The sequence below is a fragment of the Equus asinus genome, chromosome 9, assembly GCF_041296235.1.
Source record: "Equus asinus isolate D_3611 breed Donkey chromosome 9, EquAss-T2T_v2, whole genome shotgun sequence".
Lineage (NCBI taxonomy): Eukaryota > Metazoa > Chordata > Mammalia > Perissodactyla > Equidae > Equus > Equus asinus.
Window position 1 is genome coordinate 89,445,771 of NC_091798.1, and position 14,230 is coordinate 89,460,000.

The 14,230-nt window shown below is 41.4% G+C and overlaps 1 protein-coding gene across 2 annotated transcripts in view; it reads left to right on the plus strand.

Moving 5' to 3' along the window:
- Positions 1 to 14,230, plus strand: part of DMGDH (dimethylglycine dehydrogenase) — a 60,299-nt gene that overhangs the window by 22,126 nt on the left and 23,943 nt on the right. For both annotated transcript variants that reach the window (XM_070517884.1, XM_070517885.1), the window contains exons 8-14: positions 2,820 to 2,989; positions 3,368 to 3,521; positions 5,231 to 5,396; positions 5,861 to 5,991; positions 7,259 to 7,476; positions 8,858 to 9,015; positions 11,210 to 11,269. In XM_070517884.1, the coding sequence (XP_070373985.1) occupies positions 2,820 to 2,989; positions 3,368 to 3,521; positions 5,231 to 5,396; positions 5,861 to 5,991; positions 7,259 to 7,476; positions 8,858 to 9,015; positions 11,210 to 11,269 (1,057 nt within the window). The remainder of the gene's footprint in view (positions 1 to 2,819; positions 2,990 to 3,367; positions 3,522 to 5,230; positions 5,397 to 5,860; positions 5,992 to 7,258; positions 7,477 to 8,857; positions 9,016 to 11,209; positions 11,270 to 14,230) is intronic.

Here is a 14,230-nt window from a genome sequence, read left to right on the forward strand (position 1 = left end):
GCTTGTAACAGTGATCCATTGCATGGTTCTGAAGGCCAGTGGCTCCCATACCTGGCTGAGCACCAGAGTCGCCTGATGGGGATGTTAAAAAGCAGACTCTCAGCTTTGGGGTTAGTCACTTGTGTGTGTTTCATTCTCCTTGACATCTTACCTGCGAAATTCCCATTATTTGTCACTGGGACCCGTGAAAGATTTGTTGAGTTGGAAAACCAACAAGCAAACAGATTCGCAGATACCAGGCCTGTGGATTCTGATTCAGTCGTCTGGAGAGGGGCCCAGCAATCTGCATTTCCACGTTGTCTGTTATTCTGGTACAACCAGTCCAGGGAATAGGTGTTTGCAAACTGTCGATATATGCACCAGTGCTCATTTATCTTACTCACAGATCACCCGCAGTCAAAGCTGGTTCACTTTTGTTTTGTCACAGTTCTAACAAGTTTTTCTGCTTTGAAGTGACTAACACAATACCCCCCAAAATGTTCAATGATTTCTATTGACTTGAATCTAGTTTTCTTGGGTTATAACAGATTATAAACAGCAAATTTCAAGAGGGGAGAGTACAAAAGATGTAACGTCTGACAGTTTAACAGAGTTATCTTAAACAGCAGATGCAAACACTCAAAAAGACAGCAGCTGGGCCGTTCAGAAGAAGCGGGGTCTGCAGATTAAGGGTAGACATAGAAGAAGAACCTGACTGTCCCCTCCTCAAGTTCCCTTCCACTTCCGCTTCACACATGGCTTCCTTGCGAAAATCTTATCGACTGGGCACAGGCAGACTCTGTTGGTTATACAAGGGCCCAGCCGCCACCAGGTATTGCTTGTCTACTATGGGCCTTTAAATGCTGTGTCCATTAATTCTCCTCCAGCACTATAAAGAAAGTGTGCACAAGAGAATACTAAAGCTCAGGGTGGTTACACGACTTGTCCAAGGTCACATAGCTCGTAATGGCAGAACAAAAGTCGCACCCAGATCTCTCTTACTCCGTGCTTCCATAGTTTTAGCTACTAAACCAGAGGCTCTCGATAGATGTTTCATAACACTCAGCTGTGTGGCATTTTACATATAACTTGTTAAAGGTTAGAGAGCTGAAGTTTGTAAAACATTTACTTTTTAAAAATAAATTAGATTTGATTCAGGATTATCCTCAAATAACAATACTCTGCCCCATGCATTTGCTCGTGTGCATTGTTGAAAGGGAAAGAATGTGGTGGTGGAGCAGTGAGACCACAGAAAACGGAAGTACAACCCTGGCTGTGCCCAAGGAGTCTGCCAAGGATGTGAATTCTATCTGTCATGTGTGTCTACACTGAAAAAAGATTGAGAACCTTTGAAGAAGTAAGGTCCAATAACAGGGAGTGTACACTGGGGTCAGATGACTGAGTTTGTATCCTGACTCTGCTCTTTACTGCTGTGTGACCTCATTTTACCCCTGTGTGCGGGTTGGTGTTCTCACTGGTGAAACAGAATTGCTAAAGAATGTCAGCTGGTACATGTTAGATAGAAACAATGCCTGGTAAGTGGTATGCACTCAATAAATGTCAGTAAAACTTTATACAGTTTCAAGTCTTGTAAACAATATTCTAGCTCTCAAAAATGGCAGCTGTTGTATGTCATGTGTTGGGCTTCGTTAAGTGAATAAATATTTTAAGCATATATTTCAAATTATTTTAAGCATACATTTAGTAATTTTTCTTGCTTTCTTGAAACTTAGATTATTGGTGGGTAATTTGGATGACCCATGTCTTTTTTTAAATAAATTAACCAGAGACGTGTAAGTTGCTGGCTTTTTATTCTGCTTGAGTAATATCCTTGTAACAAATTTAGGCGTTTACTTTTATAAAATATCAAAACTGGTATCTTGTTGTGGGAAAAGTTAGTTAACATTTCCAGGCTTTGCTAAGGTCCTCCAAGCTCTTAGAACCTGTGATTCTGGCTGTTAAGCTGCTGTCATTTGGGGTACTAGAATTTCTTGCATTTTGAGGCCTGCTCACGTAGCTCCTTTTCTTGGTCATCTTGCCTTGACTTCCTGCTCATCCAGTTCCTCAGAAGCTTCTCTTGACTTAGCACAGATAAACCCACAGTAAAGTCCTTCATTAGACAAAAGTGGGTGGACAGAACTACATATGGCCAGTGTTAAACTGTGACCCCTTCATCTGATATCAAATTATTTGCCACAATCATGTTTTTGGTTTTAAATCATCTTCATATGGAAATAGAAAATAAGCTCACCCTCCCCACCAAGTGACCCGTTAATTGCAAAATATGGGGGCCAGTGTTCCTTTCCCCCGCCTCCCCACAAGTTCCTAGGTGAGTGCCTCTTTGTCTGAATGCTTCTAAGATAATGGCCCAAGATCCTTGCATGAAGGCCATCGCCTAAGGGGACCTGAACTAAAGTGAGTCTGAGAAGAGATGGGCGTGCCCCTCTACAGTGTCCATATTTCTCCTGCAAGGCTCCTATCAGTCAGGATCATCGTAGCTCAAGAGGGCTGATAAGGTGCCAACCAAAACTGCCTGTTTAGTTCCTTTCTCCCATTTTCCTAAAGTGAGCATCCTTACTAGCTAAGAGTCATAGGCTATTTTGCAGGTATGTATCTCTTGAAGCTGTGGGAAGAGACTAGCTATCAAGTCAGGCACATTTAATTTGGATGCCTAAACATGTATTTTTTTGAGGGAAAAAATCATAAAGATTATGTTGATTGTGTATTTTGAATAGCACAGAACGCTCCAACTTCGAGGGCCTGTAAAGTGCTTGGATGTATTTCATTATTTGAAAACAACACATGTCAGTAACAGGATATTTTATCTCTGTATTTGAAAGATACGGCATAGTCCACGCTGGTGGGGTAGGGAAATATCTCAGTGACTGGATCCTACATGGAGAGCCTCCTTTTGATCTGATAGAATTGGATCCCAATCGCTATGGCAAATGGACAACAACTGAGTACACTGAGGCCAAAGCAAGAGAGTCATATGGATTCAACAATATTGGTAAAGTGCAAATTTACTGCTGTCTACAAAGTGTGCACAGAATTGACTGGCAGCGCCTCTGACTTTAGCTGCTTTTTATTCTGTACGTGGTGGTGGGAGTGGTTAGGGATTCTGAAAAGCATTGTTCCTCTAAGGCACAACCGGGAATGTATATATTTAGTGTGTGGAGTGCATCAGTGATTTTAAGTTTTAAATCTACTTTTACTTTACCATTTGATGATCAATATAAATGACAGCTTTGGGTTTTTTTTTTTACATAAATTTAATACATATATATGCTTCTGGATTTTAAGTACTATGTTTTCCATTGTCTGAATCCCTTCAAAGTATCTTCAGTTTGGTTAGATGCTCATTAGAGCACCGGTTTTGCTTTTCTAGTTGGTTATCCTAAAGAAGAACGGTTTGCCGGGAGGCCAACTCAGCGAGTCAGTGGCCTTTATAAAATTCTGCAGTCTAAGTGTTCCATGGGGTTCCATGCGGGCTGGGAGCAGCCACACTGGTTCTACAAACCGGGCCAGGACACTCAGTACAGGTAAGTGAATGACTTAAGCTGCCGGTGGCTCTGACTGCAGAATGAAGTTCCGGACCTGGAATGGAGGGACATGAGGGGAGTGCTGGTTCCCCTGCCGCCCCATCGCACCACCCCATTCCAAAGAGCATTGAGCCTTTTCCTACGAAAACTATTTTCTGGCAGGAGAGGCATTAGTCTATCCCACATGACATTGGCCCATATCTAGGAACCACATGGCCCAGATAGTCCTACAACCAGCCCAGGTGAAGCCTCTGTTTGGTATTTTCCGGGAGCTCAGAGGAACCTTCCCCACCCCTCCAAATCCACACATGGCTGCCATTGGCTCCAAAAGATTTGTCCTGGTTTAGGGTGCCTAGTTGAATCCCCAAATATGGAAATAGTAAAAAAAATATGGATTTTTTAATCAAGGAATAGCTCAAAGCAGCTGCTTTGTAGTGTGTGTGCACTGAGTGATGCAAATTAAATGCACTGTTGATACATTAGGGGAAAAGATCATTTACTTAACGTTTTAGGTTCAGCTGAAACATAAAGCGTGTCAGTAAAACAACTCTGAATTGTCTAAAGTTATTGCCATTGTTGTACTTGGATTACATGCCATTGTTGTACTTGGGATTAATAATGATTATATGTTTTCTCCTGAGAATCCATAAACCAAGAGAAAACAAATCAGAAATCTAGAAATTGAGTTACCTTCTTTTTGACCTGTCATTTTGCTTATTTAAACAGGTTGTTATGTCTACTTTAAGACCCTATCTAAATGGTGCAAAGTCTCGTAGAGGGCCAGTTGTTGATTGATGTATTTGGGCTCTGCAGGTAGCCAGTCTAGATTATCTGGGGGCAGCATACGGGTTTGGTTTTCCTAAATGACTCAGATAAATGCCAGACCTAGTCTTCACCTTGTGCTCTTTGGATCTGGCCTGTTTATCCTACTATTTTAATCATTAAACTACTGAAAACTCATTTCACTGACTTAGCATCCTGCTCTAAAGTTCAAATACCACATTAGCAGCCCGCTTGGTAAAGTAGAAAGGACCCTGCAAATGAGGCAGGAGACCTTTGTGCCAGGCCCGGCTCCATCGTTAACTAATGCAAAGGCCTTGGAAGTCACTTTGTGCCTTTTCTCTAAAAAATGAAGCTGTTAGACCAGTTCTTGCTTACCCAGGAATGGGCCACAGCATGAGCATCACCTGGGAGCCTGTGAGAAGGCAGGATACAGGGCCCCACCGGAGACCTGCTGCATCAGAGCCTGCATTTTAAGAAATGCAAGTGACTCATATTTGCGTTACTGTTTCAGGAGTACTGAACACGATAGCTCCACCTCCTTCTATTCTGATTTAATTAGGTTCCAAAAGACTGGTATTTTTTAAATGCTCCTTGGGTGATTCTAATTTGCAACCAAAGTTGAAACCCATATGACTGGTTGACTTCTAAGCTCTTCAGATCTGAGTGCCCACGCGACCTATCTTATTTTCTAGTTAATTAATACTTCACTCACTATAAAGTGGGTCAAAGAGATAGATGAGTAACTTTAAAAAATCAGATTCCAACATATATGTATGATTTACAGAACAGAATTTTAGGTTGCGTTTCCCCCCCCTCCCCCATAATGGGATTTTCTACATGAATAGGGCTTATGAAGATATCCTTATTCTATAATTTTCTGAAACTATTCAAATGACAGTTGTTTTATGACAAACATTGTGTTTCAGGCCAAGTTTTCGCCGCACAAACTGGTTTGAGCCTGTGGGCTCTGAGTATAAACAGGTTATGCAAAGGGTAGGGGTGATTGACCTGTCTCCATTTGGCAAGTTCAACATCAAAGGCCAGGACTCTATTAGACTGTTGGACCATCTCTTTGCAAATGTCATTCCAAAGGTAAATAATCTTACAGGGGTAAAAGGTCCAGGATTCTGGCCTGCTTAATTCTCTATCCTCTCATTGTTTTTAAAACACCAATGTGTTATTTTCGTCTACCTAAAGATTTCTGTATGAACACTAGAACTATTCATCTGACCAAGAGTATTCTGCTAATTTTCAAATTTAAATTTTTGGTGAATGACTTATCCTCCCGTGACCTTACAACTTTGCTTAATTGTGTCAATAGGAACTGCAAAATTGGAGTGTAATTTTTATGACAAATAATTGTAATGACCATTTAATCTGAGAACTTCAGAATCAATCTTGGGTTTAGGTTTATAGATAGTTTATACAATTGATATAAATGATAAGATTCAGATGTTTTTCATTGTTGGCACCCATATTTTAATTTCCATGTTGTGTTAAAAGGATACAAAAGATTTTTACTCTATCCTGAGGTCATTTTAAATTCTTTTGTGTAGGTGGGTTTTACAAATATAAGTCACATGTTAACACCCAAAGGTCGGGTGTATGCTGAGTTGACTGTTTCCCATCAGTCTCCTGGGGAGTTTCTGTTAATAACTGGTTCTGGATCAGAACTTCATGATCTTAGGTAAGTGCACACCTAGTCAGAAAATTTTATATGGACTATGTTGACTCAATCTTGCACTGAGTTTTTCTTTTACCAGTAGTTGAAAGTACAACTTTAATTCTTAAACCTTATTGTTTCAAATAAACATCATGTCTTTTATAGGAAATTATTGGAAGTGAGGGGCCCTGTCCCCACTCCCCTCCACAAGGTAATCCATCCATAGGTTTTACTAACTCCCACTTATTAGGCATCATCGATATGTCAGAACCCTTTTTATACATTATCTCAATTTATTCTCTTAAAAGATATATCTGCGAGGTATATATTATTCCCATTTTCAGATAGGAAACTGGAGTTTAGGTTAAAGTTGCTCGAGCCAGTCTTCCGACTCTGATGCCGTCATCCGATCCACTTCAGTGAGCTGCCTTCCTGGGCGTCTTCTCCGTTTTCCATGCTTTGTGCTCTCTGTCCCACAGCTAGATCTAAGCCATTGACCTACCGAGTCAATCCTTCACATGAGCCTTTAGTCTACCATCTCGTCTCCTGTAAAGTCTGTAGTCTTTGGTCTACTATTCCAAAAATATTTGAAATATTATTGTTTAATCAATGTCTTACTCTGATAAATTCTCACTCTGGTTGTAAAACAATGTAAATAATGTGCTCCAAATAATATGACTGCAAGTGTTGGGAGTGAGCTTAGCTTAGCCTTGTGAAAATCCAGAAGGTCATTTTATGTTAGACTTATGTACCTCCAGGGACTGCTCAATAAATTATAAACAAACCCTATAACTGGGTTCCAATGATTCATCAAGACTTAGAAATTGATACTTGTCATTAGAATTTTTATCTTTTCCTTATGATTGTCAAAACAATTGTGTGACTGGTGGCAGGCACACTACTAACCTTTAGCCACACAAGTGTGCCTCCTATGTACAGGTATTAGAGAAAATTGGGGTTTAAATTAATTTTTGAAAATTGAATCATTAGTTTAAATGCAATGGGTCTGTCACTATTTAAAAGAATTGTGTGGTAGAGCCCGTTTAAATAGAAGGATCCTTCTGTACTGTGAAAAATTATCCCCAAATTTATAAGGGGGAGGTTAAAGAGGATCACTTAATGTCTCTGGGACTCAGTTTCCTCAACCTTAAAAATTAGGTGATTATATGAAATGGCACTCTGGGGACTTTCGGGTAATTCTAGACACAGAGAATGTCTTCAGAGAGATAATATGTTACCAACATGCATTATTCAAGAAAGATTTAACACAATGTTTATGACTCAAATGCAGATGGATTGAAGAAGTGGCAGTCAGAGGCGGATATGATGTTGAAATTAAGAACGTAACCGATGAGCTTGGAGTCCTTGGAGTTGCAGGGCCACAGGCAAGAAAGGTCCTTCAGAAACTGACCTCTGAAGATCTTAGTGATGATGTCTTCAAGTTTCTTCAAACCAAGTCTTTACAGGTTTCCAACATTCCTGTCACTGCTATTAGGATATCTTATACTGGTAAGAATTGGAAAACAACCTAGAATAAGTCTCTAAAATTTAAAATAAGCGACTAGAAATGCAGGCATGTGCATACACCCACACACAGCTGCTTCTGTCAATGCAACTTTGGAGGGAGATTTCTCCTGCCCAACACTTAGGACAAGTCTGTCTATTCGCTCCTACTCTGAGAGAGTCATTCCATAGACTGTTGTTCCAGTCCCAGAGCTGCCTATCATTTGGAAGCGTGGATAAGAAAGTGGGAAGAGGATGCCTGTTGGAATAGTTGGAAGCGTTGACAGAATATTCAGGCCAGCTGACTTTGAATGGGAACATTCAAGATGGTCTCCCAGAGGTAGAGTCTCCCACAGAGACCATCTTGAATTTATCAGGCACCTCTTCAAGCATTACCACTGTCCATCTTTCCTTCTAGATTCTAAGTGCTTTAGAGAAGTCTTCATATAGCACCTAACCTTCTGCATAGTAGGTATTCAAAACAGAGATGCATGAATGCTCTTCAGTCCCCCGTTGGTGCTCTGGGCTTCTAACTTCGTCTAGATCTAGCTGTCCCTCCACAGAAGGAGTACTTGGTGCCCAGGCATTCATTCAATTACATGTTGCCCATGTTCTGGTGGTGTCCTGGAAAAACATCACCAGCAGCCCTCGACACTGGGGAACAAGGAGAACACACAGGATGAAGGCCACAGCTCTTCCCTGGGCCTCTGCTGTGCCTCTTCCCACCCTTCTTCCACCTTCCACCTTCCACCTTCCACCTTCTTCCACCTTGGCAAAATGGTGACCAGAATAAAACATAAGCAGAAGAAAAAATAAGAAGACTATTTGGGTTGGGTTTCACTTTCTTTGGTTTTGGCCCACAGCTCTAACGGTGAATGAAATGATCAAGTGGGGAAGAAGTGAGGAGTAGGGGGGCATTACAGACTATGGCTATCCCACAATGAAGATCATTTAAATAATTGTGAGTTGTCCATATTTTTAAGCCTTGTGATTTTGGGGCAAAGAGTTGCAGGTTGAGGTGTCTAAACCTTGAACCCCTTATCTTGGTAAACTATGGCATGCTAATTACTCATCTAACGTTATGAAGCTGAGGTTAGGGGTCAAGATTAACTTCTGCATTACAGTCTTTCTGTGTCATTAGAAGAGGTGTCTTCCTTACCAGCCCCTGTGTGGGAGACAGGATTGGGCACGAATGCGTCTGTGATATGGCGGGCTGCTTTGCAGTGGGTTTGGTTGCAACTTTTTTGTGAATTGGTCTTTTAAAACTCAACAATGTCTCTGTTGCATAAATGGAATCTCTCCCTTTATTTATGTGTTTTAGCTGATGCACATTAGACCTGGTCATCATTGCTCTTAATCTGGCATGGCACTTGTGGGTTTTTTTCAGGTGAGCTGGGTTGGGAGCTGTACCACAGACGAGAAGATTCCGCCGCACTTTATGATGTTATCATGAATGCGGGCCAGGAAGAGGGAATTGACAATTTTGGAACATATGCCCTGAATGCCTTAAGACTGGAGAAAGCTTTCAGAGCCTGGGGGTCAGAGGTTTGAAATGCTAGCATCTTCGTTAAAATTTTGTGTTTATTGTATCTGATTTTTATATAAGGGCTAGTTTTAAGTGTATTAACATTGGTTCTGGCTGTAAGAGAAATTGTGTATTATTAGATAACTTTACTTAATTAGGGGAAGAGGTTTTTCCCCTCAATTTCCCAGTTGAAAGTTCAGTGGAATTATGACATAATGTTTATTCTGCCTTAACTCCTCCTGCTTGGCAAGGAGCCCTGGACATCCGTCTCTGACTGTGTGTGGAGCTGTGACTGCTCCAAGGGAGCCTGCCTAGCACAGGATTGGAGGACCACCTTTCAGTTTCTTCCTCCCCCTCTGTCGTGCTGTCTATCCTCATTTCCTTCTTATAACGCACCTTTTGGCGAAATAACAATAAAAGGTGTCTTTCTGAGGGGCAGGGTGGATGGTGTGGGCTGTGTTGGTCCAGCCTACTCTCACCATTAATAATGAGAACTAAGGGTTTCTATTTGTATGATTGCACACCATTTTCATATGCCTGATTTCATGTACCCTCTCAACTCTCCCTGGAGAAGGTATTGGTGATTCTTGCTCAAGGGGTTGGGAGTAGGGGCATCTAAATTATTCCTATTCTAGACACAGTTACATTAAGAAACAGTGAGCAACTTGGTCCAGATTACACAGAAGTGGCCAACTCTGTTCTCCTGTTTTATCTCCAAAGTGGCAGGGTATCTCAAGACCTCTTAATTTTTTCGGATTTGCTAGTTGTTTCTTGGAAGCCTTTGAGGTTTTAGGCCTGGAGGTGAGATGAGGGGTAGTGGTAAAGACGGACTTCGGAGTGGGGACTCCTGGATTTGAATTTATCTTCTACCACAAAGTAGCTACATGGCCTTAACCCTCCAGAGCCTCCGTTTACTTTCCTCTGAAATAGAGATAGTCTTTATCCTACAGAATTATCATAGATGTTAAATAAGGCGCCTCACACATAGTAGAATGAAGTTAATTGGAGGGCAAAGTGTGTTTGAAAGCGCAGGCAGGGCCCCTTGGGGAGAAGCTTAAATGGACTTTGAGCTGGATGGGCAGCCTCCTTGGGCAAGCCATCATTTTGCAGGGGAGGTGGTGCTCTGTTGAGGGATTCTCAGCCTCCAATGGGCACCTTAGACGAGGCTGCTGCAGGGAGAAAAACAGAGGACGGCTGTGTCCACACCCCACAGGAAGGCAGGGCAGGAGCAGCCTTTGGGAACGAGGCCCTCTCCACCCTCCTGCCTTTCGTTTTCTCGCACCTCCTCTCCGGGAGCCTCCTCTTCAGAGCTTTTCTCCATCTCTGGTCCCTCTGATTTCCCAGCAGTGCCAGCACGCCCTCTGGTGTTATTACAGCAATCAATCTTCTGTGCTTTGTTTTAATTTTTTTTCCATGGAGAAATTCTGAAACTTTGAGCAGATAAAAATAATATTGGAGTTACTCAAATTGATTAGGAAATATGAGACCAAATTTTATATCTTGTAAAACAAGTTCATGTTACTCATCTTGTTTATACAAGGGCTGTGATGTCTTTTTTTGAAAAAACTTTGGCTACTTTGTATGGGATTTAGACCAATTCTCTTGGAGCCAAAGAGACCAATAACAACAAAATAGACAAACAAACAAAAACCATGAACTTCAGGGCTAGTCCCAAATAGTGGCTTTAGCTCCGACTTGAAGTATATTGTAAACCTCAACTGTATTTGACAAGATTTTCAACCTCTATTTTTTCCTTTTCTCTCTTCTGAACTCTGTAGAAGCCATTTTCCTACCATCTGCTTTCTCCTCTACTTATCCTGATCCCTGGATAATTGTGAGATATGTAGATTACTTAATAACTTTTCAAAACCTAACTATGTAAAATTATTGCATAAAAACATATGAAAGTCTTGTTTCTGAAAGGAACTTCATGTTGTGGTATCCCTCGCATGTTTATTATAATAAAAGAGCCATGGAAACAACTGTGAATTTTAGTTTCTAATTTGCTATTCAAATAGCAGTATTTGCTGAAAGGCTACATTTGAATTTTAGATTTAAAAAATTACTTCAGAGACCAGTCTATAATTTTCCTTTTTCAGAATCTATATTCAAACTCAAAAAGTGTTCTCTTCTCTAAAACGATAATATATGAAAGCGATGTTACTGAAATGATTTGCACTCGTCCAAGATTTAAAATATGTGTTTCCCTTTTAGATGAACTGTGATACAAATCCCTTGGAAGCTGGACTGGAATATTTTGTAAAGCTAAATAAGGTACGTTTACATTCCAAAGTATACTTGAAGTAAATCTGAAAATTATGCTGTTCCACGACACAACCATGCTTTAAAATGTAACTAAGTGTGATCGCAGGACAAATGAGTTGAACTTCAATAGTAAGCCTTGCTGAAGGGCTTCATATAAAGCTTTGTCAAAATTTGATATCAGTTCAGGCCATTGCAGTGTGCTTGTAGATATAAGATAGCAGAATCCAGCAGCTTTAAAGACTAAATCTAAATTCTAAGATAAAAATTAGTAGGGGTAAGATGTCAGCGGACATCCTTGTAAATCCTGGTGACTTGTGAAGTCACACATTAGCTCATGAAACATACTGCAGTAATTGACTCTCCCTGGGGGCTCACAGCAGGAGGCGGCCTTGCCTCAGCAGATCTTTCCATCTGCTTATTAAGCATCTTTGTGTGTTACTGCAACATCTGAGTATAACCAAATGACATATTTCAAATGTGTTCAGCATAAAATGGGTATTTACTGACAAGCCAATACAGGCCCATGAATCGTAACCGATACTAACATTCCAAAGGGAACCCCTCCATCAGTGGTTCTCAAAGTGTGGTTCTCAGACAGCATCAGCATCACCTGGGAGCCAGTTAGGAATGCGAATTCCAGGTCCCCTCCTGAACCTACTAAACCAGAGTCTCTGGGGGTCGGGCCAAGAAATCTATGTTTTAACAAGCTGCAGGGGATTCTGATGCGCCTAAAGTTTGAGAAGCACCAACTGATGTAATTATTGTGGAAAAGCATATTATGAAGCCAATTTATTACAGCCTAGCTCATCTATACAGTCCTACAAATATAAATGAGGTTACCCCATTGTTGTGGATTGAATGCTTGTGCCCCTCCCCAGACTCCTATGTTGAAGCCCGAACCCCTACTACCTCCTCTTTGGAGGTGGGCCCTTGGGAGGTGATCAGGTTTAGATGAGGTCATGAGGTGGGGCCCCATGTGCTCTCGTGAGAAGAAGAGAAACCAGAGCTCTCTCTCAGTCCACCATGTGAGGTCACGGTGAGAAGGCAGCCGTCTGCAAGCCAGGAAGAGAAGACTCATGGGGGAACCGAATTGGCTGGCATCTTGATCTTAGACTTCCCAGCCTCCAGAAGTGTGAGAAATAGATTCCTGCTGTTGAAGCCACCCAGCCTGTGGTGCTTCGTTGCAGCCCGAGCTGACTCAGACACCCACTGGGCGGTGTCATCGTTACCATGAGAGGCTTGATAGAGGTGCGGTTAGTGGCAGTACCGAAGGATAAGGACAGCGGCTGCTGCTCTTCAGGATTCTCGTTAGAATTCCAGAAATAAACTGGCCTGCCTTAGGGCTAAGAAGCTAAAGCAAAGGCTGTTTTCCCATCCTATGGAAGTATGTGAACACAGGCACATGAATCAGCCTAAGAAAAATTTTTAATGCCCCTGCATCAGTTCCCAAAATTCTAAGCTAAGATAGTAACATAAACATGTATATTTATAGTATTAGATTTTAGGAAAAAGAACCTCCTAAAGGGTTTTAAAGGGAATATCTTTCTGCACATTTTCCCCATGACTTTTATTTTTATGATGTGCCATCTGCCTCCAGACCAGAGACAGCAGGTGCTTGGAATTTGGGCAGACCCTAGCAGCAGACTGCTCCTTCTGATAGCAGAAGTCCTAGCTGAGCTGTTTAAAATAAGGATGAAAATGGCCAGACTCTTGAAAGCACTAAAGTTCTGTTCTTGGTCACCAGTAGGTAAATAGATGACTGACTCTTGCTTCAGTGTTTGGCTATTATTGTTTGGGGATAAGGCGTGATAAATGATCTCTTCATATTGACAATGGATTTTTAAAACTCCCTTTATGATTATAAGCAGGTGTGGATTGTGCATTTATTAGTTCCTTGCAATTATTTCAATAACCAAAGCTCAGCTCAGAAGTAAGTTGTTTATTAGATAATGACTTTGATTTACGGTATGTTTTTATGATTTCTGAATCATTGGTTCTCGTTCTGGTGTCACACGGTTAATTCTTCATGCTTTTATTGGGTGAACGTTGATGTAGCACAAGGACCTGGCCCTAACCGAGCCAGTCTTTTTCAATCACGTTGACTCGGTGGTTAGTGGGGATCAGCCTAACCCTAGGGTTGCTTGCTAATTTCCAAAACAGGTGAACAGGATGGATCAACTTTGTCCAGCTCCTATTTGGTGGTTTCACAGCAACTTAACCTGGTTTTGTAGCAGTAACGTGGCAACTATATAACTGTAGCTATAATGTGAAACCGATTCCTGAAAAACTTACGTACATTACAAACTAAATTCTGTAACTTGATAGTTCAAGTTCTATGCATACGAACCAAAGTGTTACCCAAGCTGGCTCCATAGAACATTTTAAAGAATAATATAATGCAAGTCCATATTGCTTTGGAAAATTGATGGGATATGAAAAGCGAAGCAGCAGCTAATACAGAAGATTATTTCTATTCGATACAAATAAAAACAAAACAAAAAACCCCCCAAAATCCTGGCATTTTACAACTGTTTAAAATCCACTCTTTCTTTCCCTTCAAAGCAGATATGTAGAGTCCCTGCTTGGCCTGGGAGAGTTAACGCAGTGATGGTATAAGCCATAACATGAAGAAAATACAGAGATGCGGGCTGTGTCCCAGCTCGGAGGGCCCTGGAGCGCTCAGCACCGCCCCCTCATTTGAGGGCGAGAGGGGGAAGCACAAAGAGGTCAAGTGAGCTGGCTGCAGTGCTTTGGGTAGCCAGGTTGAACTCTGACCTCACTGTGCTTTCTCACTCACTGCTTTCCCAGCAAGGTCCTTTCTCATAATGGCTTTATCAGCCTTGAATAACTGCTCCGGAATTTCTTTTCTGGCAACATATAGCGTAGAATTTGCATGGACTATGTTTTATTAATGATACCTCCCACAGTCATGTTTCTGTTACAACTAACTTTGTGTCCTATGGTAAGATC